Source organism: Paralichthys olivaceus, chromosome 9, assembly GCF_024713975.1.
Source record: "Paralichthys olivaceus isolate ysfri-2021 chromosome 9, ASM2471397v2, whole genome shotgun sequence".
In the NCBI taxonomy this organism is placed as follows: Eukaryota; Metazoa; Chordata; class Actinopteri; order Pleuronectiformes; family Paralichthyidae; genus Paralichthys; species Paralichthys olivaceus.
This window is the reverse complement of record NC_091101.1, coordinates 14,625,583-14,653,515: the sequence shown is the minus strand read 5'-3', so window position 1 is coordinate 14,653,515 and position 27,933 is coordinate 14,625,583. Positions and strand designations below refer to the sequence as shown.

Sequence of the window (27,933 nt, the reverse complement as noted above, 5' to 3'; positions counted from 1 at the left end):
TGAACGCGCCTATCTGAACTCCACTCTCATTCCGGTCTGTCAGTCTTCCTCTTCCTCTGTCTCCCTCCTCCTCCTCTTCCTCTGTCTCCAGCCTCATGTTCACACCACCGCCACTGAGCCGGAGCACTTCACCTGTGTAGCCGACATTGAGAGCCCGCTGCCGGCGGCCGGCAGAGTCCACTGAGCGGTGCCAGGATGAGGTTCCACAAGTTTTGGGGCGCATGGTCCTTTGGGTTTTACGTTTGGACGGCCATGCTTTTCAGAGGTAGGTGAGGAGAAAAGTGGCTGTGGAGGTTTTTCTTTTGTTTTGAGACACTTTCTTTAGTGAGTGCATGTGTTTGGTCTAATGAGGGACTTGAGAACTTGATCATTTTAACAACTAAAGCACTAATCTGCCTGTAGGGAGGTAAAAGTAAATCTATGTTGAGTTTGAATCCGTCTCTTACTCCTGACATGAGTTTAAATGTGTGATATTTGTATGAATCACTTTTCGACAAATGACTTGTTTGGGAAATATTTGTACCAGACTGTATTTGGAAGCATTTTATTTTACTTCAATCAAAACCCTATTACTTTTTATTGTGGGATAAAGGAGATTCAACTGTTTAACATTTCATTGTAAGTCCAGAAGGAGAGGACTTGCACAGAGGAGCCCCCGGAGGACTGAATCATTTTAATTTATTACAGAGTCAGCAAATGTTCTGTTTAATAATACTGCCTTCTGAATCTTTATATGAAAAAAACATGAACGTGAAACTAAATGTTTCTCAATAGTTCTGACCCATTAAAAGGATGATTTAATACACTAAGTCATTTTTAAATGCTGTGCACATTTATGTGTGTGTGAGCAGTATTAATGTATGCTTGATCATGTGCAATGAGATGTGCATGCATAATTCTCTCCTAAGCCCCAACTTATCATCCTCATCATCATCGTCATCAGCAGCAGCAGCTTCACCATCTGGGTTGTTTACTTTACAGTTTGTGACGCAGCGGCTTTGCAGAAGATTCCCCATCAAACCTTTTATGTGCGTGTGTCCACCATCAAAGCTGCCACCATGTTCTCACCTCTACTGATTCAGCCAGTGGTTTTATACTCTGCAGGCAAGATTGGAAGATTGAGCTTTGATAGTGGCAACAAAGACTGACTGGCAAGATAAAGGGGGTTGATCACAGGACAGGAGGCACAGTCATTTATGGACAGTTGTTGGTTTTCTGGATCTGCTTTGTCTGCTGTCAAAGTTGTGAGAGCACCGCAAAAGAAATGGACAGCTTCACAGGTCATGTAGGTTAGACCTTAGTATAAATATCAAAGGGGTTTTCTCTCAGAACAAGATTTGAACTTTTTTATCTTTGCAATTTTGAGATAGAAATTTAAGCAGTGGAAATGGGAACCATATGGACAGGTCTACGGATTTGTTTGTAATGTTGTGTCATGGCATTTGACTGTTGGAAGGAGAGTAGAGGCTCTCGGGGCTTTGAGCAAGGGGGATTAGCGATGGGCTGTAGCTGCTTGTAGGCCGAGCATGTGCACATTCAGTGTACAATTGATAAGCAGCTTTAGTCTGTCAAGGGAAACACAAGACAATAGTCAAAACAGGACATTTAGGACGATTTAGATTCCTTTTAACAGAGACATGATTTTGTGATTATTCGTTCTCGATGCACACAGACACAGTGAGTTGAGAGATGATGGCATAACAGCAGACATCCTCAGCATAGATGTGGTTTTTTGCCATTGGAATTTTTTGAAGTTTTAGTTGCTTCAATTAACACCTCACTGATTAAATTCATCACTCAGAGAATCAGAGACTGGCGAGACTGAAGTTGCACAGATGCTGTAGTAGCATCTGCTTGATTTCAATGGAGCGCCTCATCTCTCTCCATGTCGCCGTCTGTCACTTTCACTCTTGCAGACTCTTCCACTCTCTGTCTGCCTCACAGTTTTTCCATGCTCAGCAATATTTCACACCTTCCCAGACCTAATCATGAAGTTTATGCAGTGTGGTTCAACCCTTGTTCAGCATTTCACTCAGGTGTGAGATGGTCTAAGTGATTGAAAAAGCTACAATTGTCAACAAGTTATGTTGCCATCAAGTTATCTTAAGGATTTAAAACTGTGGGTCCTGTATAAGGACGTCCTAAATGAGCATCCCAGTATGGATGTGACAGCGATGCACTCAGCGGTGCACTTCAGCAGAGGTCTTAGGTCCTGGATTAGGATTAAACATCCAGTGGTTTTAGGGCTCCAAGCCTTCAAGCATAGATTATAAATCTCTGCTATATGAATCTGTGCTTTGAAAACTTCATTAACACACAACACCATATGCTCTGATCCCTGCCCACTGCTGTAGTCACATGAAATTTTAAGCTTTATAACACACAAAATGGTAATGAGCACATGTACATACACATTTAAACTCACAAAAAGATAGACGTACATCAGCTACAGAAAAGGTATACGGATTTAATCTGTCTTTTTCAGCATTAATTCATCTCTGTGGTCTCCTTTACTGTCCCTCTTCTGTCTTTTCCATCCTCCTTTCTGTCTCCTGGATGCCCCCTGTTCCCCCTCATCATACCTCATTTTATAAATCTCTCCTTGTCAGTGACTTGCGGCCCCCCTCGTGCCTTTTTGTGTGCTGTTTGCTGGTTTCAGAGGCCGTAATTCAAAACCCTTCCTACAACTTTCAGTATCACCAGCTGGAATTCTACTTAAGACAAAGCAACACAGCCAGAATGCAGCAAATGAAAACTGTGTCTTCCTTTATTGTATACTAAATTATGTATATATTCATATATAAAAGGCTCATAAAAATCAAATATTTAGGTCAATATTTGTTTATATACTTCATAGCTTCAGTGAGCTGTGATTTGAAGGTGTGATGGTGCAGAGAGAGGTTTAGGATACGAATCTGTTTTCAGTGTTGTACATAAGCATTAGTGGGGATTTAAGTGTTGCTAACAGTTTTCAGGTGATTTTGCATAATCGTAGACCTGTTTTCTTCTGGGACACTTTTTGCAGGGCCATCTTTACAAATTTGGAAATTATTCCAGATGTTTGACTTTTTCTCCCTCTTGTCGTAGTCCTAGCCTTACATGCTAAGGAAATTTAAATATAAACAAAGGAGTATAGGAGTTTATATGTACCTGTATGAAATTGACAAACCAGGGGTGAATGATATTAAAACTGACATTAGTTTTGATAACTGAATAAAAACAAATCTAGTGAGTACTTTTCAACTCCTCTAGTAAAATCTGACATTTTCTGCCTTAAACAGTCCCATCAAAGCTAAGTGTAAATCGCAACCTTGACCAATTGAAGGATTTTTCCTGGGTTTTACTCCAGTGACACTTTCACCGCCATTAAATTCTCCCCCATTGTCCTCCCTGCCTTATTAAAAACTTCTTTGTCGTGTGTCTCTTGTTATCAGTGCTCGTTAAATCATATTCCTCCGACTCTCCCTCTCCCTGTCTGTGTTTTGACACGTGTTAGATAATGGAATGGCCACCTAGGTTTAAAGCTGCTGAACATCTGGCTACTTCACTGCTGACTCTTTCCTCCTCCAAATAATTAGTGGTGAAATAATAAGGTGCTAGACCATTGCCAAAGTAGGAGTAACTTGTTAGTTTTACAAGCAAACGTGTACACACACACACACACACATACGCACACACACACACACACACACACACACACAACCAAATAACAATAACTGCGGTGCCAACACAAGAATCATCTTTAGTCTCCTGTCCTTTTCATTAACTGAACTTTTTACACACACATACATACACAGACACTGAAACACACTTTGTTGCAGCCAGAATCCCATTATTTCTTCACCTTGGGTACTTTTCTTACAGATAAATAAATAATATTTGTGCTGGTCAACCATGATAGATGCTTCTGTTGTGGTGGGCTCTCATTCACAGGATTTCGAAAGGACGTTTTTTTGGCGGGGACCAATGTAATAACATCTGGAACAAACAGGCTTTATATCAGAGAGACGCATCGCTTATTGTGACATTTCAGCAGTGTCAGTATGTGATGTACGTTTTATTTTTGTTACATTTAGTTTAAAAAATTGTACGCTGTCTAATGTGACCTCTCTCTGCTGTATATCTACTATATCTTAAAAAGTACATGCAAGTGTTTATGCAAACAAACTGCATGTTGTGCTCTACACTTTGTCCTCAACACTCTATAGTGTGTCATTGGTCATATCCCAAGATGTAAATTCCTTTTTGCAAATTTAATAGGAAAACAAAATTTTCTGTGGGAGTTTAACTTAAGTCATATCACTCCTTCCACATGACCTTTCGATTGTGTGTGTATCTTTCTCTTTCCCCCTCATACACACAGACGTTCACTCTAAGACTAGATATTTGCATCAGAAAGACTGTTAATGTGTAGCATTGGCTGTGGTGCAGACTGTCCTGGCCCTCAGGGACTAGTAGTCTATCAGCGGTGTCTTTGTGCAGCTTGTTCCCCTCCAGGTTCATAACACCCTCTGTTGCAGAGAATTCTGGGATCTGAGCCCTGTTATGTTCCAGACTGGATAATAACTTTTTGTATCAATTGTAGAGATTTATCCAGCATGTGTACCACAGTGTGAAATAAGATTACTTAAGTAATAAGGGGTTGGTTTCGCTGTATTATGACTTTTATATCTGCGTTTTACAAACTTTTTGGAGGAACAAGCATCAAAATAAAGAAGTTACTGTTAACACTCAAGGCATTACTCAAGGAAGAGCCCATTAAATATTGAAGTGGATACTGATAAATGAGTGGATCCAGGATTTTTTTTCACTTTTTCAACAAATGGTAGGGTGTTGGAGGAGGTTTACTGGGGTGTCCTAGTTGTGTTTGATCTAATTGTTTTCAGTGATGCCTCTGAGGCTTGTAAGTCGATTAGACATTTGGTGACATAATAATTCTAACTTCTAAATTCTAACAGCACTGAAATCCCATCCTACATTAAAATAGAGAACCATACTCCAGTGTACATCGGTGCGGCAGAAAGACTGGGGAACAAAGCCATGATCATCCCTCTGTGTGTGTGTGTGTGTTCCTGTACTTATATCTTTGTGAGGACCATTTTAAGCATAGACCCTACAGAGTGAGGACGGTTTTGGTAACTGAGGATATTTTGGCCAGGTCTTTACTTTTTCAATGGGCTTTTTGAGGGTTAAGACTTGGTTTTAGGGTTAGAATTTGTTATGGTGTGGATGGTTAGGGTAGGTGTGAGCGTGTGCATGTGTATTTGTGTGTGTAACAAGGGGAGAGGGACAATGTGTCCCTCAGGCCGTCTGTGTTTAGATAGCCTGTGTCTGATGAATGTGTTTGGAAGCATCATGTGAACACATTGACCCAGTAAAAATATTCAGATGGGACAGTATTGCCAGACTGAATGTCTCAGTGCATGTTAATCTGTGTTTGTGAGAGTGAGGAGGAGAGAGAGGGTATAATGTCCTAGAGTGCATTTACTTCACTAGGTACTTACATTTGTAGCCACCTCACATAAAAACTCTAAATCTTTGTTTTCACATGTCACTTCGTGGAGCACAGCTCTGACCTCACTTGCCCTCTGTCTTAAGTGACTCTATTAAAATATCACAAAGAATTGCCATTTAATGTGTGTGTTTATTCATTACAAATAAGATGAAAAAAAACTCTGAAAGCAGAAAAACAAGTTTATTCAGGACAGAGTGAAAAAGGAGGAACAAGAGAGAGAGGCATTTGGAGAGAAATGGATCAAAGTGGGGATATCACAAGGTTTGGAATGATGTAAACGGACAAAGGCTTAAAGGGAGAGATGTACATTTAAAATGGAGAAGAAGAAAAATGCACAGGAGAACCAGTGAAGAGCTGTGACAAACTTTTTGTGGCTTGTGGAAATAAAAGCAGGAATTAAGAACTGACATGAGATCTGGAAAACTAGAAAGAGTGTGTGTGGGGGAAGATGGATAGAATGTGCTTCGCATTTTCTGTTATCGACTCACATTTGCATTTGACATTTAAACGTGTGTTGAATCCTGTTGCCTTATACTGCGATATGGAGGTGTGAATTTACAATGCCCTTTTTCTTTCTTTCTTTCTTTCTTTCTTTCTTTCTCCACCCTTCCATCCATCCATCCATCAATTGAGAAACCTTTTTATAGAACACAGAAATTTAGACTCTACGTAAATTACAAACCAAACCATTAGATAAAATAAAAATAATTGTTACCTCTTAAATTATCCATCTTTGTATTCTAATAGGTTCATGGCTGCAGCTGCCTCATCCTGACTCGTCGGTTTTTAATCCACCCTTCTGTCTTTATGTTGTCAGCTAAAGCACTCCTTCTAATTTGCATAGAAAAGAGTGGGTCCCATTCCAAAAACACACACCAAATGATTAATATCCTGTGTATTTGAACAAACGTTGAATCAGGGGCTGGAGCCCAGTATAAAATGAAAAACGGCAGGGTGACACTTGGTCAAGTTGTCCGACCACCACAGGCTATGAATCATAATGCAAGAAGATACACAGAGCAGATTTACAGATTTGAATTCTCTGTATTTTTCATTTCCTCTCAATATTCTTCGATAGAGCTCTTATATCTAATATTCGTCTAATAAATTTGTGATCTCTAAGGAGAACTTGTGAATATGTTAAATGTGTTTAGTAAGGTGCTGCTGAGCTGAAATAAAAGGTCCCCTTGGGTGCTGATGCTCTCGGGGTCCCTGAGGTGCTGAGAGGCAGCCTTGTTCTGTTTAATAAACTAGAACTAATTATATGTGCAGACATCCTGGAGCTCAGGGGCAACATCACAGTACTGTATCATTGAGGTTAACATGCACACATCAGTGCATGCAAAGTTTGAACACACACACATGCACACACACTGACACAAACTGTGTCAAACAGTGATGTGTTACCTGTTTCTGTTCAGTTTAAATGAGCACACACGAGGTGGTAAAAATTGACAGTGACTCCTGAAAGAGAGGAAAAAAGTTTGATATAAAATATAAAATTGTTTTATTGTTTGTTCAAGATAGAAATTGTTAATGACACTTGTCAGTGTAGCCCCATGGTCCTGTGTTAGGGATGTAGGAGTATATGACTGTGTATATCTATAAATCTAAGACTTTTTAATCTTGAAATTATCAGGCTCTACCAGTTTAAATAGTTGTGAGAAGATGAGTGTGAGTTTTACACACAGATAAATGGGATGATATAGTTTGTGTTCTTTGATGGCAATGTAAGAAATTCTGGATGATTGTGTTGTTTCTCTATGAAATAACATGTCTCCTGGCCTTTGCCTGTGATGGTAAAACCTTTAAATGATTTAGCCATAACTTTGTTATATTTATGAATAATTGACATTTATACTGATAATTCATCGTTTGGATAATGCCACTGACCTTCTCTCACACATGCTGACCCCTGACATTTGTTATGACCCACATGGTGTCACAGAGATGGATCTACTTCTCTACTTCAGTTGATTATCATTAGGATGCTTGTGTTTAGCAAGTGCACACATACACACACACACACACACACACACACACACACACACACACACACACACACACACACACACACACACTCACACACTCACACACACAAGATTGATATACATAGTGGGACTCACTAATTTTCTCCTCTTTAGCTGCGATGTAAGTTTAATGAAAATGTTGTGTGTTTATGATTGTTAATGACTTGACACAAAAGGTCAAACTATTAAGTGGCATCTAGTAATGAATGTAGGTCCAGTGTGGAAAAGGTCAACAGGTCAAAGGTGAATTGCATCATTGGAACGCGTTTTTTTCTGAAGCTATTTATTGGCAGCCCCATATCGTAATCTGTAAAATTTGGAAACATTTTTTCCACAGGGAGGTATATTTTCAGAATCTATTATTTGCATCACATTACCCTTATATTAACAAGATAGCAATTATGACATGCTATTGGCTGAATCCATATAAAGAGCATATTTAATTAAAAGATAATGAAGTATATGTGAGGGTTTAAGAGTTTTATTAACTTTCTGTCAAAGAGGAAAACCTCACCAAAGGGTTTTCCATCATGTTTTGAAATAAAACCATGTTAGAGAACAGTGAGACAAATCTTCCAGCTCACCTGCTCCCTCCGCCGCCGCCTCTCCTTCTTCCCTCTGTTGGAGTCTGTTTGATGAGAACCCTCGCTGTGTTTGGAAAAAAATTTCTTCTTACCAGCTTCTTATATCGTCTTCATGAGCGAGATTATTAAAAAAAATGAGGAAACAAAATAAACAACAACAACCCCCTCCTCCTCCTCCTCCTCCCACCTTGTGAATCAATCCCTTAATCCCAACTGTATTCTGCTATGTTTGGTTGTTGCAGTGGTTTATTTTATTTCATCTCTTAATTCCTTTTGAACGTGGTTTTATTACAGAGGCAGCGATGGAGGCTGAGCTTTCAATTCTTATTCATGGACTTTATTAGTTTAGTTTAGTACATTTGTTTGTACCTGGGCTCAGATTTCACTGTAATAAAACACAGGGGAGAGGAGGGGGGCAGGAAAGTAACTACAGATCAGGCTATATTTACATGCAAATGCAGAATCTGTTGTGCATATAGGTGTTTTGTGTTGTAAAATGAGTGTAAATCTGTCCATGTGGGTATAAACGTGTTTTGATGTAAGTCTACATGGATCCGTCAATGCAACTTCCACCTGAGGAAGTGGAACCTGGATAGATGGATGCATAGATGGAGAGGATGAGGTCTGATGTATTAATCACAGTGTGTATGTGTGGCAGAGAAAAGGTTTCTGTTGAGCTTCATGTTGCACCTCTGTCTCTGACCTCAGGCTCCCTTCTGCAATAACTCTCGTCATTACATCTTTAATGGGCCAATCAGCAGTGTTCCTGGCCACCGACACACTCCTCTCCTCCTACACTGTTACACATCCTCCGAGCTCACACACTCCCCTCCTTCGCTGTACCTTACTGTTTCTCATCCACATTACATTGCTGTATTTCATTTCCTCCCTTTTCATTTTCTGTGTCACTTGTTCACAGTTTCTGGTGGATTATCGGCTGTATTTTTATATGAAGGAGCCTTACACTGTTGTTAATAGGTGTTTCCAGCTGTGCACTTTTTTTAAATCTACTGATCAGTGATGAGTTGTTTATTTTACGGCATTAAAAATAGCTCAATAGACAGTTTTTGGGCTTTTATGCCCCACAGTGAGGGTCGGCATAGGATGATGTACAAGACTATATTCACACTGCAGACCTCTACGCTCAGCTTCAGTTGTGGCCAACATCTGATACCAGTCTGAAAAGTAATTCAGCTGTATTGACCTTCGTGTGCGAAAAAAACACTGCTTGAGCTATAGCAGCTGCTCACAGTGAGTTCTTGTACTATAGTGAGATCAGTGACTTCAAGGACATTGTGTGTATGTGTGTGTCTGTGTGCGTGTGTGTCTGTGTGTGTGTGTGTGTGTGTGTCTGTGTCTGTGTCTGTGTGTGTGTGTGTGTGTGCGTGTGTGTGCGTGTGCTCCTGCCTTTACTCCTGCCTTTATTTTGGGACAATTGGATGTGTGTGGAAGGTTAGGCAGAGAGGATCAATAATGGTGATGAGCCAACAAACACATCATCCTAATCACCATGGACCTTAACACTAGACCCCAGCCACACCACTTTGTGTGAGTCTGTGCACGATGCACTCTACTGATTTATATGCAGATGTCAGCACATTATGTGCTTATTTATTCATTATTCATCAAATATTTCAGCTCAAAAACAGACCTTTCTCTCATACATCATTCATAACGAAGAAAACTTCACAGGATGTAAAGTGTGGGAGTCTGGAACACCTTACTACAAATTCTGTATAGATACAGTATGTGACGGTGCATTTGAAATTCCACAACATATTATCATCTAGCTGCAGCCTGCTGCCAGATAAGCAAGGGTAAAAGGTTGAAACTATTAAAGTTATTTTCCAGATTAGAATTCTGCCTCAGTACACAGGAATATCTCCCATGGCTCAATTTGCAGGAAAGGGAGTGATGAATCCAAAACACAAATTCTTTTGTTTCAACTCTGGATTTATGGTTTTTAAAATGCAAACAAAAAGAGAGTACCCCCCGTGTCTATAAATCAAGAAGTGACCTTCAGAAACTATCTGCAGTGCTTGGAGGGGTGTAACACAGACACTGAAATATGTGCAGGCCGTTGATGGGAGATTTATCACTTTAATCAGAGTCATGACGTTTGAGTTGAAATTGTTTTGTCCGGCAGAACCACAAAAACCCAAGGTCGGGCCTGAACTGCAAGATCAAATGTTGATGTTTAAACAACGTACAGATTATGCTTTGAATTCAAAATAAGAACACAAACCATCTTTTCTCTTTCATCTATCGTTCCTGCAGGAACCCTGCAGGGGGAGCACCAGCGGAGGCTGTACAAAGAGCTGCTGGCTAACTACAACAGACTGGAGAGACCTGTGGTGAACGACTCGGCAGCCATCTTGGTGGAGCTTGGCCTCACTCTGCTGCAGATCATAGACGTGGTGAGAGAAACTGAAGTTTTATTTTTTTATGTGTTTGTGGCTGAGTGTTCAGGTTCTTGGTGGTGTAGAATGTGGTTTGTCTTATTTTGTATCATGTTGTTTATGTTATGTATAGACGAATATGGGATTTAATGGAAACTTAAATTCCTCCTGTGTTACATTTGAGCCATTTGGCTGTTCAGTACAGTCACATCATACACATGCATTTAGACATTTCTCATCCACAACCTAATTTATAATAAATTATACAGCTTTTCCCAAAGAGCTTGTGCTGAATGTTGGCAGAAGTAGTTCATTTCTAACGTTTGACTTATTATAACATAAAGACCATGCGTGCAAGCGTGCGTGCGTGTTCTTGCTCCAGGATTTCAAGCTCTTCACAGTGGGGCAATTTCAGGATTGTTTGTTTTTGTTTCTGGAAGTTGTTGTCTAATCTGTCTGACGGTTGAGGAATGATTCATGTTTATTTAGATTCTCATTTACACAGTGTGGTTTTGTTGCCATGACACAGTGCTAATTAGTCACATCTAAACTATGAAAAACAAATAGATATGATTCAGACTCAGACAGTAAATATTTTACTTCAAGTAGATTAAGAAAAGTAAAGTCTGTGTCAGTTTGTATATTGTGTATATACTCACTATTCACAAAAATGCTGTAGGCATTGTGACCTTGAGTGAAGTTAATATTTTGAGCTTATAAATTATATATGACACAGATATGTTTTCATCATTTCATAACATTTTTAACATACAAACACAGAGAGAGAGAAACCACTGGGTGATTTGAAATCTCTGTTTCTACCCACATTTCCAATCATTACTCTCAGCTGTGACTCCATCCTCTGGGTCATCTACTTCCAGGAAACACATTATAGATGAGTTTGCCATAGGCGCCTTCATTTTCATCTCAGAAAAGCAACAAGAGAGAGACGGATAGATAAATGAAAAAAAAGAAGTGGGGATATGGGGCTGCCCTCTCTCTTTTTGTGCAGGTGTTTCTGTTTTGTATCTTCAACTCTACGCTGAGAGCAGAGAAACTCTGATGCTTCAGAAATGCTAGTTCCACCTCGCAGCTGGAGCGAGCTGCATAATATCTCAAATACTTTATGCAAAGTAGGATTTGAAAACACTTAAAATGTATTATTTGGTAAAGGTTTTTAATGTGTAACAATAAACAATGTATGACAAATCATAAAAAGTATTCTTCAGTGGACTTTCCTATATTTTTGTATATGTTCTAGTACAATATAGACTGGTAAATCAAAAAATACAATCAGATTCTCAGAATACATCAAGATCAATAATTAAAAAACTAAATAGCACTCTTTTCACCATATACAATAAATTGCACATATACTGTCTGCCTGTCAGTATCACAAGTCTTGTCTATTCATCCTGTCCTCTGTGTAAACATAGGTTATAATGATGTAATAAAATTAAAATATCGTCTGTAAAAACTACTTATATAATTCTCCTTAGAACATGTACGATTCAATGCAAGTAAATGACCACTTTAGCATCGATAGTAACAATGTTGCAAACAAAAATGGAACCAACTGAATAAACTTTGGTAAAACTGAGTCATTGTGGCGAACACTGAGAGAGGCCGTCGTGAGTTTTGGAAGTGGTGAGTTCATTTTGTTAGTATTAAAACTTCTATGGTGAGTGAAAGTTTCAGAATGATGATACAAGAAAGAAAATGTACACACATAGATTGGCCTGGTTGGGATCGCTTACACAAAAGAAAAAAGCTCTTTTCCTCTTCCTCTTTGTCAGGATGAGAAGAACCAAGTGCTGATGACCAATGCCTGGCTGCAGCTGGTGAGTCGAGTTGGATAAGAGCACATTATAACCAAGATAATGGGCTTTAATCATATCTACAATTTTATTACACAGTCGTCTCTTAAAAGACTGTGTGACTGTGTTCCTCAAACAGACTTGTACTACTGCATAAAGAACTTGTCGATGGTAATGAAGTTAAACTGTGTACTGACTAACAAGGGATGTTTATAATTAAACCAATATGCATAGTGTAATATTTGTTGTATATTCACTTAACATAAGTAAGTGTTAGCTCATCCATTCAAGTATTTTCAAGCTATCAGCAATTATGTTCAATACTGTAACGTGTGTGTGTGTGTGTTTGTGTTTGTGCAATGCCTGCATCAGCATGCTCAATCATCACTTCAGGCAGCTTGTCAAGCAGAAAGTGGGATAAAGGGAGGAGGAAGAAGAGGAGGGAGGAAGAGTGCAGCATATTAAGTGGCCGTCAGCTTGATTGTGACTGGACATAAGGCCAAAGAATAAAAAATCTTGTAGCCTTGAACCAAATTTAACCGTGCATCAGTCATATGTTTTCAAAAGAAAACACCATTTTAAGGAACTTTCTCCGTCCCTTCTAGTGCTGTTATTTTAATGTGTTTCTGCCCAGGATTGAAAAGAAAGCCTTTACATAGTCAGAGTAAAAAGAAAAGAATTACTGTTTAATTTTATGAAACAGTAAATACTGAAAGAATCATTGCTCCCCTCCATTTTCATTTTCTTCTTGGCAAGAGGCAGCTCATCTTATTTCAAGGGAAAGTATCATTCTCTTGTAAAAGTTCAATTAGATTAGTTCAGCGAGACATTGCACATTATGGGTTTTTACAGAACATTGTAAAAAAATATACCATCACCTCAAAGTCTGGAGTCAGAATCTCTCCTCTGGTCTTAGTACTGGACAGATATCTACCTGAGCTGGAATCCAGAAAACTACCCTGGTGTCCAGAACCTGCGTTTCCCTTCAGACCAGATCTGGACCCCTGACATCCTCCTCTACAACAGGTTAGTACTGGCTGCTGCTTATGGTCTGACTTCAGTTGACTTCCTCTTTAAAAGTTGTGTCTGTTTTGTTGTTGTCTGATCTAATACAATAGCTGTTTTAATCCAGACTATTTATATTTCTGAGAAGAATTAGATATTGCTCTAATCCTTCTGACGCTCACATAACCAATTCCCCACAAACTATAGCAGTGTCAGAAATCAGTCTCTCTATATCATCCAGTCACCGATGACAGTTTGCTCCAGAAGAAGAACTGAAAAAGCTATTTTTGAAAGACCCCAACTGGGCTCCTTGAGGTTATGGACGCACACCCAGGTCTGATCAGCCTGTGGTGGGCCTGCCTTTGCAGAGGGTGTCTTGTGATGAAAAGGCTGAAACACCCAGTGATGCTAAGTCGCACATGTGATATGTCTCTTACATCTGCTGGGGATCTCTGATATCTGCTGATGATCAAAGACCGTCAAACAAACCAGAGATAATTATCTACCTGTAGCCTTTTTTATGCACTGAAAAAAGTAAGGGGGCAAATATTTTGATCATTTAAAGTTTCCTCTTGTGAAGTTGGAAGAGATCTTACTCTCCTCCCATCATCTGCTAAATATTTTATTATATATAAAAATATTGTGACCATACAAACTGTTTCTGTCAGTAGGGGGTGATTGCTTGGCTTACATTAATCCAGCTTCTATCTTCCTTGAAAGCTCACAGCCGAACAATCCATGATGTTACTGATGATGTCACAGCTTCCATTACATAATAACTAAGCCGCGCTGCATCTAAGTGCAGTGCATAGTTCAGCACAGTTCGATATAAGATCACTAATGTAGTCCTTTTGTTTTTTAACATCTGTGCTGTTATTTGAGTCAAAACCTGAGACTTTCATTAAAAGTCTACTCCTCTGCAACTGTTTTGTCTTTTGCGTTTGCAAAGTGTTTGTTTGTTTGTGAGCAATATTACGCAAAAACGACAGGACCGATTACGAATAAACTGTGCAAAGATGTGGTATGGGTCAGGAGAGAACCCTTTAAAGTTTGGTGTGGATCTGAATCAGGGCGCTTATCCAGGATTTATTTTTTCACTTTCTTTAACATTGTGAGTTTCTTTTGAAAAGCAGTTTGTCTCAAGCATGAAGGGAAAGTGTGGCCCGAGAAGAGTCCAGCAATGCACTTCTTGGATGTAGGATGGTTGCTTTGGGTTCATATAGATCTTTTAGCTTATCAAAAATCTTCAGTCGGCGCTGCACCTTTCTGTCAAGTTGAAGTTGACAGACAGATTCCTCTGTCCGCAGTGAGATACCATTGGTCTCAGCTCAAACTGTCAATCAGACTAAATTGTAATGCATTGGCTGGTAAAGAGTGTCAAGCTGACAAAAAGGTATAGAGAGTTCAAAATGCTGCAGGTCATTCGTTGTATTGCAGTTAAATATAAGTGTGTTTGTAGCACATTGAGACAGTAATGAAGAGGTCTTTATCTTAATTAATGAGGTTAATCAAGCTCATTGCATTTTGTAATTCAGGTCAGATTTTTCTGTTTGCTTTCGCCGTGTTTTTCTTCACACTTCTTTGCAAGGATTCCTCAAGTCTATTAGAAATGTAGGCCAGTTGTTTCTCTGCAAAACAACTAATTACACTACGTTTTCATGCTTGACTGAGAGACAGATGATATAACCTGAGACAGAGGGGGAAGAAAGATGACGAGATACTGAGGACAGATACAGTAACAAAGATAAAGATAATCACACTGTAAAACTGAAGATTTGATAGATTTCAACATTTACAGGGGGGTAAAAGAGAAGCTATTCAGTTTGTCTTCACTGATGTTACTGTGTGGATGAGAGAGGAGCCCCTGATGTTTCTCCTTGTGTCTACATTTCCCCCAATACACACAAACACTATTACAGGGAACACGAGGACAAAACAAAAGGTTCAGGGGTATTAACCCAAATTTTAAAAGCTCAGCGTTCAGACCTGCCGGGATTACCAAACCTAATCTCTGTGCTCTCACCCCCTTTTTCCCCCATTTCTGTGTTTTATCCTATGCTTCCTCTCCCTCCATCCCACATCCCTCCTCACCGTCTCTCTTCTCATCTCATTCTATTCGTGTCTCCTTCTGTCTCTCCGTCATAACTCACTGTCTCACTACAATTCCCTCTATTAAATCAACCCTTTCCCTCAGTATTTTATCGTTCCCAGCCTTCACTGACTCCTCTTTATAAATCATCCCATCTGCCTGTCTCTGTCAATCAAAGTGTCAGAGCATCACTCTCTCCTTCTCGCACTCCACCTGTTTATGTCTTTCTATAGTTGCTCAACCACCTTCTCTATTGCTGAGCGTTTCTCTGCCAACTGCTCAAAATCTGCTCGTATAACAACAACTCGATCCTCTTAAAAAAATACTGTTACATTTTACTAATTTGCTTTTCCAAAGAGGAACGTTATTACAGATCAGGGGGGAAATAGAAAAAAAAGTCAGGTAATCCCACACAAGATAAGAGTGTTGCCATGTTGCATCTATGACATCATTTGGCAACAGATTCTGCACAGTAGTGATCTGGGATGGAGCCGTGGTGTGGAGGTCATAATACACGTGCTCGACCAATCGTGAGTCAGCCTCAGCTGTCAATTATGACATTTCATCTTGGTGGTGTTGATGGTAAATCCATGACTCACAGTATGGATCATACGAGCGTGAAACATGATTGTGTTCAGTGTTGACACAATGAGGTGAAAAATTGAACAGCAATATGAGAGATTTCCAACTGAAATTTCAGTATGAGCTTAATGACTCAGAGACAATATCTGCTTTTTTCTTTTACATCTCACTCTTCCTTTCCTTGAACTCGCTCATCAGTAACTTCATTTTAAAACTGTAGAAGTGAATGATTGGATTTATGGTGAGAGCTTGTCTCAACAGCATGCTAATGAGAGAGAATGCATCCTCTATTCAACACAGTAAGACTAGCGTGTTATTGGCTGTGCACTGATGGACCACTGAGTAATGGCCATTACTGGTGTGTAATTGTGAGATAGTGTGTGAATGTGTGTGTCTTTGTGTGGTGCTAAAGACTATTCTGTCTTTATTTATTCGTATATACGTAACTAGTGTTCCCCTGTTTGCAGTATTACTGCGTATTAGTGAGATGGGAGCTTAGAGTTGTTTAGGGTAATTAATTAGGTGTGTGTGTGTGTGTGTGTGCGTGCATGTGTGTGTGTGTGTGTGCGTGTGTGTGTGAGAACAGACAGAGAAACATATGGCTCTTCTCAACAGGATCTTGCAGATGTTATTTTTGATTTAAAAGCAAGTGTGTGTATTTCAACCTCGATACCACGGCTTCAACCTAGATTACTGTAGACTGTGACACCAAATTACATCATCGATCCAAGACCCAGGATATTTTAGCTTCAGTTCTGGAACAGTGGGGCTGTGGAGTCTATGGAACCATCTGTAAATCTAATGTTGACAGCCAGTGTGCATGTGAGTATGCATGTGTGTTTGCATTATGCATTGTTTTTGTATAAATAATATCCAGATCTGAAAAAGCTTTGCAAGCCATTGACCTCCTCTTTTCATTTGAGGGGAAAGTCAATGGTCTCACTTGACTGGGGATCGATGAGGCACATGAAGGACGCTCAACTCAGGTAAACCACAGAGCGAATCCTAATTCTGCCAGCGTAGAAGACTGATGTACAACAAAGACAAAAGCAGTGTGACAGGCCATAAAGACGAGAGGAGAATTCATTGAATAAATGGATACTTGGAGGGGTTTTCAGTTTTTTTGGATGGCTAAACGAAGAGACAGATGGGCAGATTTGATGCCTTTTCTTTGATCACTTAAATTAATAAATGCTCTGTTAATACAATTTTAAAATACACTGTCCTTAAGACATCCAGGTTTATAAAGAGCTCAGGCCGAAGATGTGAAAGTACCAACCTTAATATTTGCAACAAATGACTTGGCTGATCACAGAACGATGAGCAGTATCGTTTACAAAGGTTTACTAATGTGCAGTTTGAAGGTATCCTGTGTCGTTACTGTCCTATAAATAAAAGTCTTAGTTGACAAGGTGAGCATCCACCAGCCAAAGGCAGTTTTAGTTTGTAATGTAACACTTTATTAACAACACATTTTGTACTCCCTTCCCTGACTTACAGTATAATTTGAAGATGTGTATAAGTAATCCACTCAGCATTGCTCATATATGTACATGCTCTCTGCCTCTGTCCCCATTAATAAATATATCTCAATGTAAATTACAAAAATACGGTAAATGCTGCCTGAGGCTTCCTGGTGCAGTCTGTTAACCTCAGAGGCTTCAGGCTGTCAGACAGAATGGCTAATGTCAGGACAGCCTGAGGCTGTTCACTTTGCTGCTATATTTGACATATGACATAATCTACATGGATAGATGTGTCTCTCTGCTGACCCACAGTAGCTGTGAACTGTCAATGGCAAAAAAGCTACAGGGAAGGTGTTTGCTTTTCTTCGTGGATTATTATACTCTTGTTTTTATTATCCATCTGATTTGAAAATCAACCAAGAAAACATGTTTGCAAAGAAATAAAGTCAAACATATCAGAATCAAATATTTTTCCTTGTTGCTGTGTCTGCCTGTGTAACCTGTTAGCAGGCATCAAGCAAAAGTATTAAAAATTATTTTAAGCATCATGATTGCGATATTACATCATAGTCTGGTTTAATAATCTCACAAGATTATGTTTTTTATGCCTCTGCGTCAATGACAGCTGTGGCCTGAGGCATTATGTTCTCAGGTGTCTGTCTGTCCATTCATACGTCAGTCTGTTGTCATTACATATCTCAGGAATCGTTCACTGGGATTGAGGGTTGAATTTATCAGATATTGGTCATCAAAGGTGAAGGTCAAAGTTATTTGGCCATAACTGAATAATTGATTCTCTGATTGTGACAAAAAGTCCATGTTGACATCAAAAAGTGTTGTAAATGTCTTTCTATAAAGGCACACAACCTTAAAGTCGTAATTCTAGTTAATGGTATGTGACCATTCATTCTACTCTGCATGGCTCTCTTTCAGCCTCAGTTACACTTTGTCACTTCCCTCTTTTTACCAGGCGTGTGTATGGGTTTGTGTGCATGTGTGTGTGCGTGCAAGTGTGTGTATGTAGGCAGCAGCAGGTGTTGAGTGAGTGAGTGAGTGAGAAGAAAAGCTCGGTGACTCATGTCCCATGGTGCAGGAACCTGTCACTGCCACTATTGTCACTGTCGGTTAGTTTCTGTTCACACCTTGTCCCTAGTCTCAGACGTCCACAGTACTCTTTCTCCTGTGTGTGTGAGTGCTGTACGAACACAACCATTCTCCCAGGGCTATCACTTGTCCAGTCGTGTCCATTATAATAAAAATGTGTACATTCGAATATCTGTTGAAAAACATTTATCCACAAAACTCCTGATTAAATAAGCCAACTGTTTTTTTTTTTTAGACACAAATTCTTTTGCTCTGTACATGTACATAACTGGAACAGTACGTGCTGTGATGTGTGAGATTGCAGTAAAACACACACCTTCTGATAAAGTAATGCCTAAACTAATTCAGCGTGTTAGTGGCCAACTTAAGCATCCTTACCCCAGCAGCTGGGTCCGTAGCTGAGATCAACACACACATTAGAGAAATAAATTACACTTAATAATCATCGTCCCCTTAAAAAAGGTACATTTCTAAATCTGGGAAAATAAAGGGATAAATAAAATGTGTTTATGAATTCTGGAAAGATGGAGGCAACGTTCTTTTGTCATGACTGAATGAGGCTCCGGGATATTTCAGATACTGATGTTATCTCTCTCTCACAGGGGAATACATTGTGCGTGTGTGTGTGCGTGTGTGCATGCTTTGATGTGTGCGCATGTATAGATATACTGTGTGCCTTCTCACTGTGTGTATGGTGGTCAGTGTGGTAACGAAACATATTTGATAGGTACAGTATAAGGTGTATTTTAGAGACATTGCATATAATGAATGAGCTTTACACTGTTTTTCCTCCTGACTCGCAGGCTGTACAGAAAAGCCCCTTTAATCTTCACTCAGTTATTTCCCCTGTTTGATTATTCTGTTTTTTTTTATTACAGTATGCCTTATATAAGCAATGGCTACAGAAGTAAATTCAGAATGTATTATTAAATACACATTCGTTACCTACAGCAGCCTCAGGAGGATATCAACGTTTAAATGTTAATGTTTTACTGTTATATTATGAGGGCTGTTTGTCCCCTCAGTTTTATTTCATGTTTCATGTTTATTTCAAAGTCCAAAGAGATTCCTTCCTAAGCCCACCCATGGACAATATTTAAAACTTGTTTAAAAAGTTTATTTAGCAAAAACCGGGTTGCATCATTAAGTTTATTCCTGAAAAGTGAAATTAGTGGGTATTTAATAGTTCTTATTCCCTGAATGTTGCATGATTTTCTGATTGTTTAGCAGAGACTGTTGTCAAGGTATGTGTTTTAGCCTTTAACATATGGAGTGAGGACACTTTTGCAGGTCCTCACTTTGTGACCCACCTTTAATGGACTGTTTGGGGGTCAAGACTTGGTTTTAGAACTAAGGTTAGTTTAAGGGTTAGGGTTAGGCATTCAGTTTGGATGGTTAGGGTAAGGGGCTAGGGAATGCATTATGCCAATGAGTGTCCTCACTAAGATAGCTCTGTCTCTGATACAGTCTGGAAACTTTACAGGTGTGTAATTGAGATCACAATGAAGGCTGAGGGTGTGGTCCGACCCAGGACGACAGAGTAATAATGTAGGAATGACTTAAAGTGTCGGAATGTCAACAAGTTGTGTTGTGGCTTTGGTGTCCATGCATCCACAAAGGTGCGGTCTCTTGGTTTGTTGATAAAATAAAAATGTTTTCCATTAATGCCCTACATTCTTTCATATGTTTATTTTTCGTGACAAGTCATCTCTATGCAATATTTCAAATTAATAAGACCTTATTCAAATGAATTGTAGATTGTTCTGATGTAAAAATCGTTTTAAAGTGCACACACTCACACACACATATTATTCTCTTTTCTCTGCCCAGTGCGGATGAGCGGTTCGACGCTACCTTCCACACCAATGTACTGGTCAATGCATCAGGTTACTGCCAGTACATCCCTCCTGGCATCTTAAAGAGCACCTGCTACATCGACGTGCGTTGGTTCCCTTTCGACGTTCAGAAGTGTGACTTGAAGTTTGGCTCCTGGACGCACAACGGTTGGCTGCTGGACCTCCAGATGCTGGACGTAGACACATCCACATACATACCAAATGGAGAGTGGGACCTTGTGGGTAAGAGAGCTGATGTTTGTATTTATCACTGCAGGTATTGTCACCAGAGTAGATTGCTGTACTTGAGAATCTTGTATAATTCAGTGCATATGTTTTAACTCAAAAACATTTTTTCCATCATCTCATGAGACTGAAAACCAGTTCCTTGAGGGGCTTATAACAATAATGCACAAAATGCTATATTCAGTCTGCATAGTACAAATTGTGAATCTACATCTCTTATTTTCTATGGTTTTAAATATTTAATATTGAGAAAAAGGTCAGGAAAACCTGCCAAATACATTTTAAAAGCGATAGAGTGCTTACAAATACATAAAAGTCCATTTGATTTTCCGTCTCATTACATTGCGTACATCATGACATACATTCATACTAATGGTTTTCACTGTGGGAAATCATTTGCATGTTTGTAGTTGGATGAATTGGAATGATTTTTGGAAGAACTCCCAAGCTGGATGCTTCCAGCTGGGACAGGAACAGCAGATCCAAGTACCGGTGCCCCTGGGGTGATGTTTAGCTGGACAGGGGTGTCAGACAGCAGCAGATGGTCTGCGAGAGAAAAGTTTGACACTTTTTTGCCGGCGTGCAGCCAGGACATATGTGAGTGCAGCAATCCACATCCCTCCAGTTAGAGTCCAAGGTTCAACTACCAAAAGTCACAAATGATTATGTGTTCCTGCACATGTACTACTATTCTGTATACTTATTATTATTATTCTTAGTTCTTCTTCCTTAAAATGTTGTCCTGCTACTCCTCCCGCAATTTTGGTCGCACATACACAAGAGACATAAAAAAGACACAAATAAATAAATGCATTAATAAATAAGTAAATAAACAAATGCATGAGGAAATACATTTAAGACATTTATTTATTTATTTCCTTATTTATTTATTTTTACACAAAAAATAACCTAATGACTTACAGTAAAAACACTATTTACTGAAATCAATGACTAGAAAAACTTCCCTCATATCATTATGTGTTTCAATCACCATAGCAACCACATGCTTTGATTTAAAATTGAAGCTGATTTAAAAAATGTTTGCATAGTCAGTATTTCTATTTGATTTATGAATTCTCTTGTACAAAGCGACTGTGAGAGGTGCTTTACTTGTTCTTTCTCTGGAATTTCGTTTTATTTGTAATGGTGTAAACTGCAAGTCTGGCTTCGGAATTTGTGGGCATAGTTACAGCACAACACAAAAATAAAACCTGCCACAAAGAATGAAATCTGCAGTGTGGTTCAATTCATCTGTTGACTTTATTACTTCCTACTGGAAACATGGGAATCGACGACATGCGCAGATCAACTGTCTCTCTGAAACCGGTAGCCTCAGCTGATGTCTTCGGGTGCGCATATGCGCGCGCTGAAAGAGGCTCTCTCTCGAGCCGGCGTATTCAAAAATTTCTCAGGGAGGAATTTTTGGTCTATAGTTCAGCTTTGTTACTTTCGTCATTTTCTGGCTCACGGAACATCTACTGATAATTACAGAAATCTGTTTGTCCATCTATCTGTCTGTCCCTCCGTCCTTCGGTTTTCTCACCAATCACTCATCCAATCCATGTCATGGACCCAGTGAAGTGCAGTTTTGATGTGAAGTTAAAACTGCACCTGCTGCATCACCACGTCATCAGTGACATAACAAGAAAGTTGTGATGATGATTTGTGAATTTCTAAATAAAACCCATTTCCTCAGGCCCTTTTTCTAACAATGTCCGACAGCCACATTTTGAACAGGCATTTTCTAGACCTACTAATAAATCCAGAAGCTTCGGTCTGTCCTTAGATTTTCTCGGCCCCTGTGAAGCTCAGTGTCTACGGTTTTTTAGATCAATGCTTCTATAGCAAATCGACAGACAGTGATTCTTTCATTTATTAATTTATTATTAACATTAACAATGTCCCTGATCAGATCGTCAAGGTCACACTGTAGTTTGACAGGCGCTGCACTACTTTTTTTTCAACCTTTTTCAATTGAAAAAACATATATGTATGTGTTCTCTTCTCCCTCAGGTGTGCCAGCAAAACGTAATGAGCTTTACTACGAGTGCTGCAAGGAGCCCTACCCTGATGTGACATTTACAGTCACCATGCGACGCAGGACTTTATATTATGGACTCAATCTGCTTATTCCCTGTGTGCTGATCTCTGGCTTGGCCCTGCTGGTTTTCCTGCTGCCTGCAGACTCTGGCGAAAAGATTTCTCTGGGTAAGAGTGGGATGCCGAAAGACAAACACACATATTCTTTGTATCCAGCTGGACCAGTGAGATTTTCACTGTAAAATCCATAAATCTAAATGTATATAAATGTGTCTTATTTACGATTATATACATGTAATGGATGAATTCCAAGCCTATTAAATTACATTTTGTGCTTAAGTTTGAAAGACTTTAATCGGCCAATATGTAGTTATCAGACTTTCCGAATGATCAATATCAATAACAGCCTGAAAAATTCATTATTATTTTGGCTCTTTGATGAAATGATTTTGGCTTCTTGACATTTGAAAAATGTGTTATTGATCCAACATTTCATCATTTAAATGCAGGGAATCTAAAAAGTAAAATAAATTCACTGATAGGGTTTTCAAACAACAAGACCAAAACACCAAATGTATGTGAAAGAAGTGCAAGTGAATGAAAATACAGTCACAACGCCTTTAAGTGCAAACACATGTCTTCAACCACGTCCTTGTGAATACACGTCAAATCAACTTGAAATAATTGATTTTCAAAATAAGAGGCTCACCACCATTTTGGATTCACCTCAGTGCCTGACACTCGATGCAAAACCATCTGTGGATGAGCAGCCACCAGTTACAGTGTCAGAGCTACCTCAGATATGTCAGATGAGCCAGGAGCTGAGAAATGGCTGTAGTCTTGAGAACATAACTGATTACATACATAAGTAATTATAGGAATAATTTCACATACGAGTGACCCTCATCACATCATTATGTAAATACTCATGTTCTTCTCTCTCTCTCTCTCTCTCTCTCTCTCTCTCTCTCTCTCTCTCTCTCTCTCTCTGTCCCTGTGTGTCTTTCTATCTCGCCCTCAAGGCATCACAGTGCTGCTCTCGCTGACTGTTTTCATGCTTCTCGTCGCAGAGATCATGCCGGCTACGTCCGACTCGGTTCCTCTGATCGGTGGGTTATTTTTATGTCTATGTCTCTATGTATTAACACTGGGAAGTCATCATTGCATTTTGCAAAAAAAACTACAAATTAGGAAAAGATATCCCTTGGGAAACAGTCAAACTTAAGTGAATGTAATATTGATTTAGTCAATTTATACATAGACAGGACTGACATACAGTATTTACAGTAAAAATGTGAGTGTCCATCTGAGCCTTTCTAACACTTCTAGTAAACATCAGTAATATAAAACATGCATCAATTATTGAGTGTTTTCAATGTGGGGAATTTCCTTATCGCTATAAATACTGTATACTGTATGTTCTCCTGAAAATTAATAAATAAAAATTCCTCTTTGGCCTGGGCTGGGCTTTGGCTTTGGCTTGAGAAGCCTGAGGGCTTGTATACATCATTGTCACTTCTCCCCGGATGGTGGATGGAGTAAATTGGGTGGCCAGAGTTAAACCTGTCAGTACTGTTAATATGCTGTGATATATGTCTGGTTTTCTGATGGGAAAGCAAGAAAGGAATGAAGAATATAAACAATAAAGGATGAAGAGACCAAGATGGTGGAAGAGGCGTTTAACATTTTAGGGATAGTTCAACAAAAAAATTGAATTCAGTCATGATCTATTCACCACTATGCCACATATGTTGGAGGGGTGGGTGAAGTGTTTGAATCCACAAAACACTTCTGGAGTTTCAGGAGTAAACGGTGTTGCAGCCAAATCCGATACAATTGAAGTAACTGGTGACTCCTTCTTCAAACATAAAAAAAACCTGAAAATGCCTGCATTCTGCTCCTGTGGCGTCATCCAAGTGTCCGTAAGCACCAATATTCAAATTCGACTCAGACCAGTGTCATTTACACCATCGTCCTCTGGATCTGCGTTCATGCTCACAAGCTCTCGGGGTACGTGGTGGAATCGCTACTTCCGGTAGCAAACATTTAGGCTTGGACAAACATCAGCGTGAAGAGAACCACAGAACATTGTGCACTTTTGACTTTTTTGGTCTATGTCCCATCCGCTAACATATAGGAGGTGGGGTTTGTGACCTATACTGTAGCCAGCCACTGTGGGTTTGATGAAGATGATTTGGCTTCACTTTTGGGGAGCGGCCATGTCAACCATCTTTATATACAGTCTATGCTTTTATCTTGTACATGTGTCCTTTGTTCCGTGTCATGTAAGAGATCAGTTCCATGGGGTCAAAGTGAGATATAGTATAAATATAACCAAAGTATTAATAGTGTATCATTAGTGTATTTACTAGAGTTTGGTCATGCTGAACATGGTTAAAGCTCACTGCCCTCTGATAAATGTGTCATCAATAGTAATTAAAGTGAATAATCAGTTTTTTATTTCCCATGACCTAAACACAAGGCCAACTGGGACACTTTTAGTAGCCTTGTTAAAATGACTCATGTCCCTTTACAACACAGTGGCTGAATGGGAATGTGAGTTATTGTAGCTGCTTGAACTGTAAATGAAAATTCAGCACCACTGCCAGAATCAGGCCACATGTCTTTTAATCATCAGACCCTAATCACCACATAAGTGTGCTCATTTTCATTTAGTTCATTTATTTAGACCTATCTCCAAAACCATTTGGCTCAGTCCGTTTTAATTCATCTTTAATGTAGTCAGTGCAGCCATGAACAACAATGCTTCCGTTACTGTATCCATAAAGTCATTAATGACTGATCACAAAGCAGTCAGGACACACTGTCCTTCCAACTCTCATAAACATATCCTTAAACACCATTTCTGGCTCTTATTTCTTCTCTCTCCTCTTTGTTTTATTATTCTCTCCTCCACCTCTTTTCCTTAAGCTCCCCCTTCTATCCATTCATTTTTATTTCCCAGATCTGATAAACAAGGTCACATCCCTGACATGAGGTGAATGAAAGTTTGACTGAAAGTTTGACTTTCAGTGACTGTCATCAACTTTAGCTGTTTGCTTTACCTTCACAGTTTCTTCAAGAGAAAGGACGGCAGGAACTTAGATATACTGTGTGCGTGTGTGTGTGTGTGTGCGCGTGCAAGTGTGTGTGCGTGCATGCCCGTGTGCGTCAGTGCACAGCATTCATTTAATGTTCCCCTGCTGTTCCCTGATGCGGGTGAAAACATCCCTCCAGAACCAGAACTAATCTCCCTTACTCCCTCTTCTGCTGTGTCTCTCTCTCTCTGCTCGGCTGTTGTTTTTTGGTTTGTTTACCCCTATTCTCTATTTTGTCGCATTTTTGCACAGATTTTATTCCCCCTGTCTGGGTTCAAGTGGGCATCTTTGCCCCCTGGCAATGTAACTTATTGCACTTGTTTTCTTTTCATGTTTGGGCATGAAATCAACCTATTTTTGGGACTTTGTTGGAACCAAGGTTAATGTTGTACCTGCTAGTTTATGTTTGCTATTGGCTATGTAGTAGAGTTATTGAGTTAGTTAAAGGGCGACTGAAAAGGGAAAGAGCATGACCTAAAAAAGCTTGACATAATTTGTAACTAAGACTAAAATTAAAAACATTTGATTTGTTGTTTTATTTGCAGCTCAGTACTTTGCCAGCACCATGATGATTGTGGGAATGTCAGTGGTGGTGACTGTAATCGTCCTGCAGTTTCATCATCATGACCCTCATGGAGGAAAGATGCCCAAGTGGGTGAGTGACTGAAACTGATTTTATCACGTAATTATCACTACTGTGACAGAAAACCTCTGCCTTTATGAATGAGTGGACATTGTGCACATGTGCTGTACTCTCTCCTTTCAGGTTCGGGTGGTTCTGTTAAACTGGTGCGCCTGGTTTCTTCGTATGAAACAACCCGGAGATGAGCGCAAGCGACCCAATTACAAGTACCGTCACTCCTCCCAGCACCACTCCAGCACCAGCTCCATAGAGATGGGCACAGTACCGAGCCTCACCGTTCCCCTCTCACAGACATGCCCCCCTTGCCCCACCGGCACCTCAAACGGTTCAATGAGCCTCTACTTTGGAAATTACCACCCCATAGAGAGCCCACACTGCCCACCCTCCAGCGACTCCGGGGTAGTGTTAGGTGGACGTGCCTATGGCACCCCCAGCGACGAGGCCGAGCCTACTGGAGGAATCAGCAGCAACGTTGGAGGCCTCGGGATGGGAGTTGGCATTCCCCCACCAGAGATCCAACATATCCTGGAGGAGGTGTCTTACATAGCCCAGCGATTCCGGGACCAGGATGAGGCAGAGGCCATCTGCAGCGAGTGGAAGTTTGCAGCAGCGGTGGTGGACCGGCTGTGCCTGGTGGCCTTCTCTCTCTTCTCTATCATTTGCACCTTCACCATTCTCATGTCAGCGCCCAACTTCATAGAGGCTGTTTCCAAGGACTTTACATAGCTGGCTGCTGCAGCAGAAGAGAGGGAATAAAGAAGGTTCAAAAGTACATAAAGAATAGGTGAAGCCGAAGGGTAAAGGAATCCTCAACCTACTATCTGGACACACCATTGTCATGGGAGCAGGGACATGCACTGTTTTATGAGAAACATTATAGTATCTCCAGAAACCTCTTGCAATTGGAGGCTGGTAGATCTGCCAAGTAACTGAATCATGTAGTCAATTTAACAAATCAGGAGACAAAACAGTTGATTACAAAGACACGTCATTTTGTTTAAAATTCCAAATCAAGAATTGCCCCACTCTGTCTTAATGTCAGACACAATTTGTTCATATATGAGGTAAAGAGTTTTGTCATGCAGGCTAAACAGTAAAGACACCTTGGTAGACTTGAGGCAAAAGGTTAGGAATACCTGGGGCAGTAGAGAAGTGCACATCATAGATTTTCTTTTTTATATTAATTAAGATGTCGGTTAATGAGAGATGAATCGTCTTTACCCAGAAAACAGTGTAAATATCATTGTCGTATCTCCAGGAGTCATTTAAAACCACTTTTTAACTGCATGTTGCGGCACATGCGGCGTCACAGTCCACCTCACTGCCTCTTCCTCAGTCATCTCATCTCTCATATATGTACAAAAGCCACACATACAAATGTATAAATATCACCTCACTGCGAGCTCGTACACCAACTGATCACTTTCTGAACTCTTGATAAAGGCGACACAGACTTTTTTTCTGAGGATGTACCATCCCT

At 39.8% G+C, this 27,933-nt stretch overlaps 1 protein-coding gene across 1 annotated transcript; it reads left to right on the top strand.

Annotated features, from left to right (window-relative positions):
• The first annotated feature begins 50 nt into the window (after positions 1-50).
• On the top strand, positions 51-27,933 carry LOC109627075 (neuronal acetylcholine receptor subunit alpha-7-like). Its single transcript, XM_020083494.2, has 9 exons — positions 51-265; positions 10,407-10,546; positions 12,325-12,369; positions 13,262-13,371; positions 20,422-20,669; positions 22,686-22,880; positions 23,735-23,821; positions 26,356-26,465; positions 26,577-27,933. Exons 1-9 carry the CDS (start codon positions 196-198, stop codon positions 27,177-27,179), a joined length of 1,608 nt encoding a protein of 535 aa, XP_019939053.1. The 5' UTR covers positions 51-195; the 3' UTR covers positions 27,180-27,933.

Excerpts from the sequence above, each read along its gene's own strand:
- LOC109627075 (XM_020083494.2), top strand. The coding sequence starts at position 196 with ATGAGGTTCCACAAGTTTTGGGGCGCATGGTCCTTTGGGTTTTACGTT. Across the intron at positions 22,881-23,734 it reads TGGCGAAAAGATTTCTCTGG|GCATCACAGTGCTGCTCTCG; the intron begins GTAAGAGTGGGA and ends CTCGCCCTCAAG. Across the intron at positions 26,466-26,576 it reads GAGGAAAGATGCCCAAGTGG|GTTCGGGTGGTTCTGTTAAA; the intron begins GTGAGTGACTGA and ends CTCTCCTTTCAG.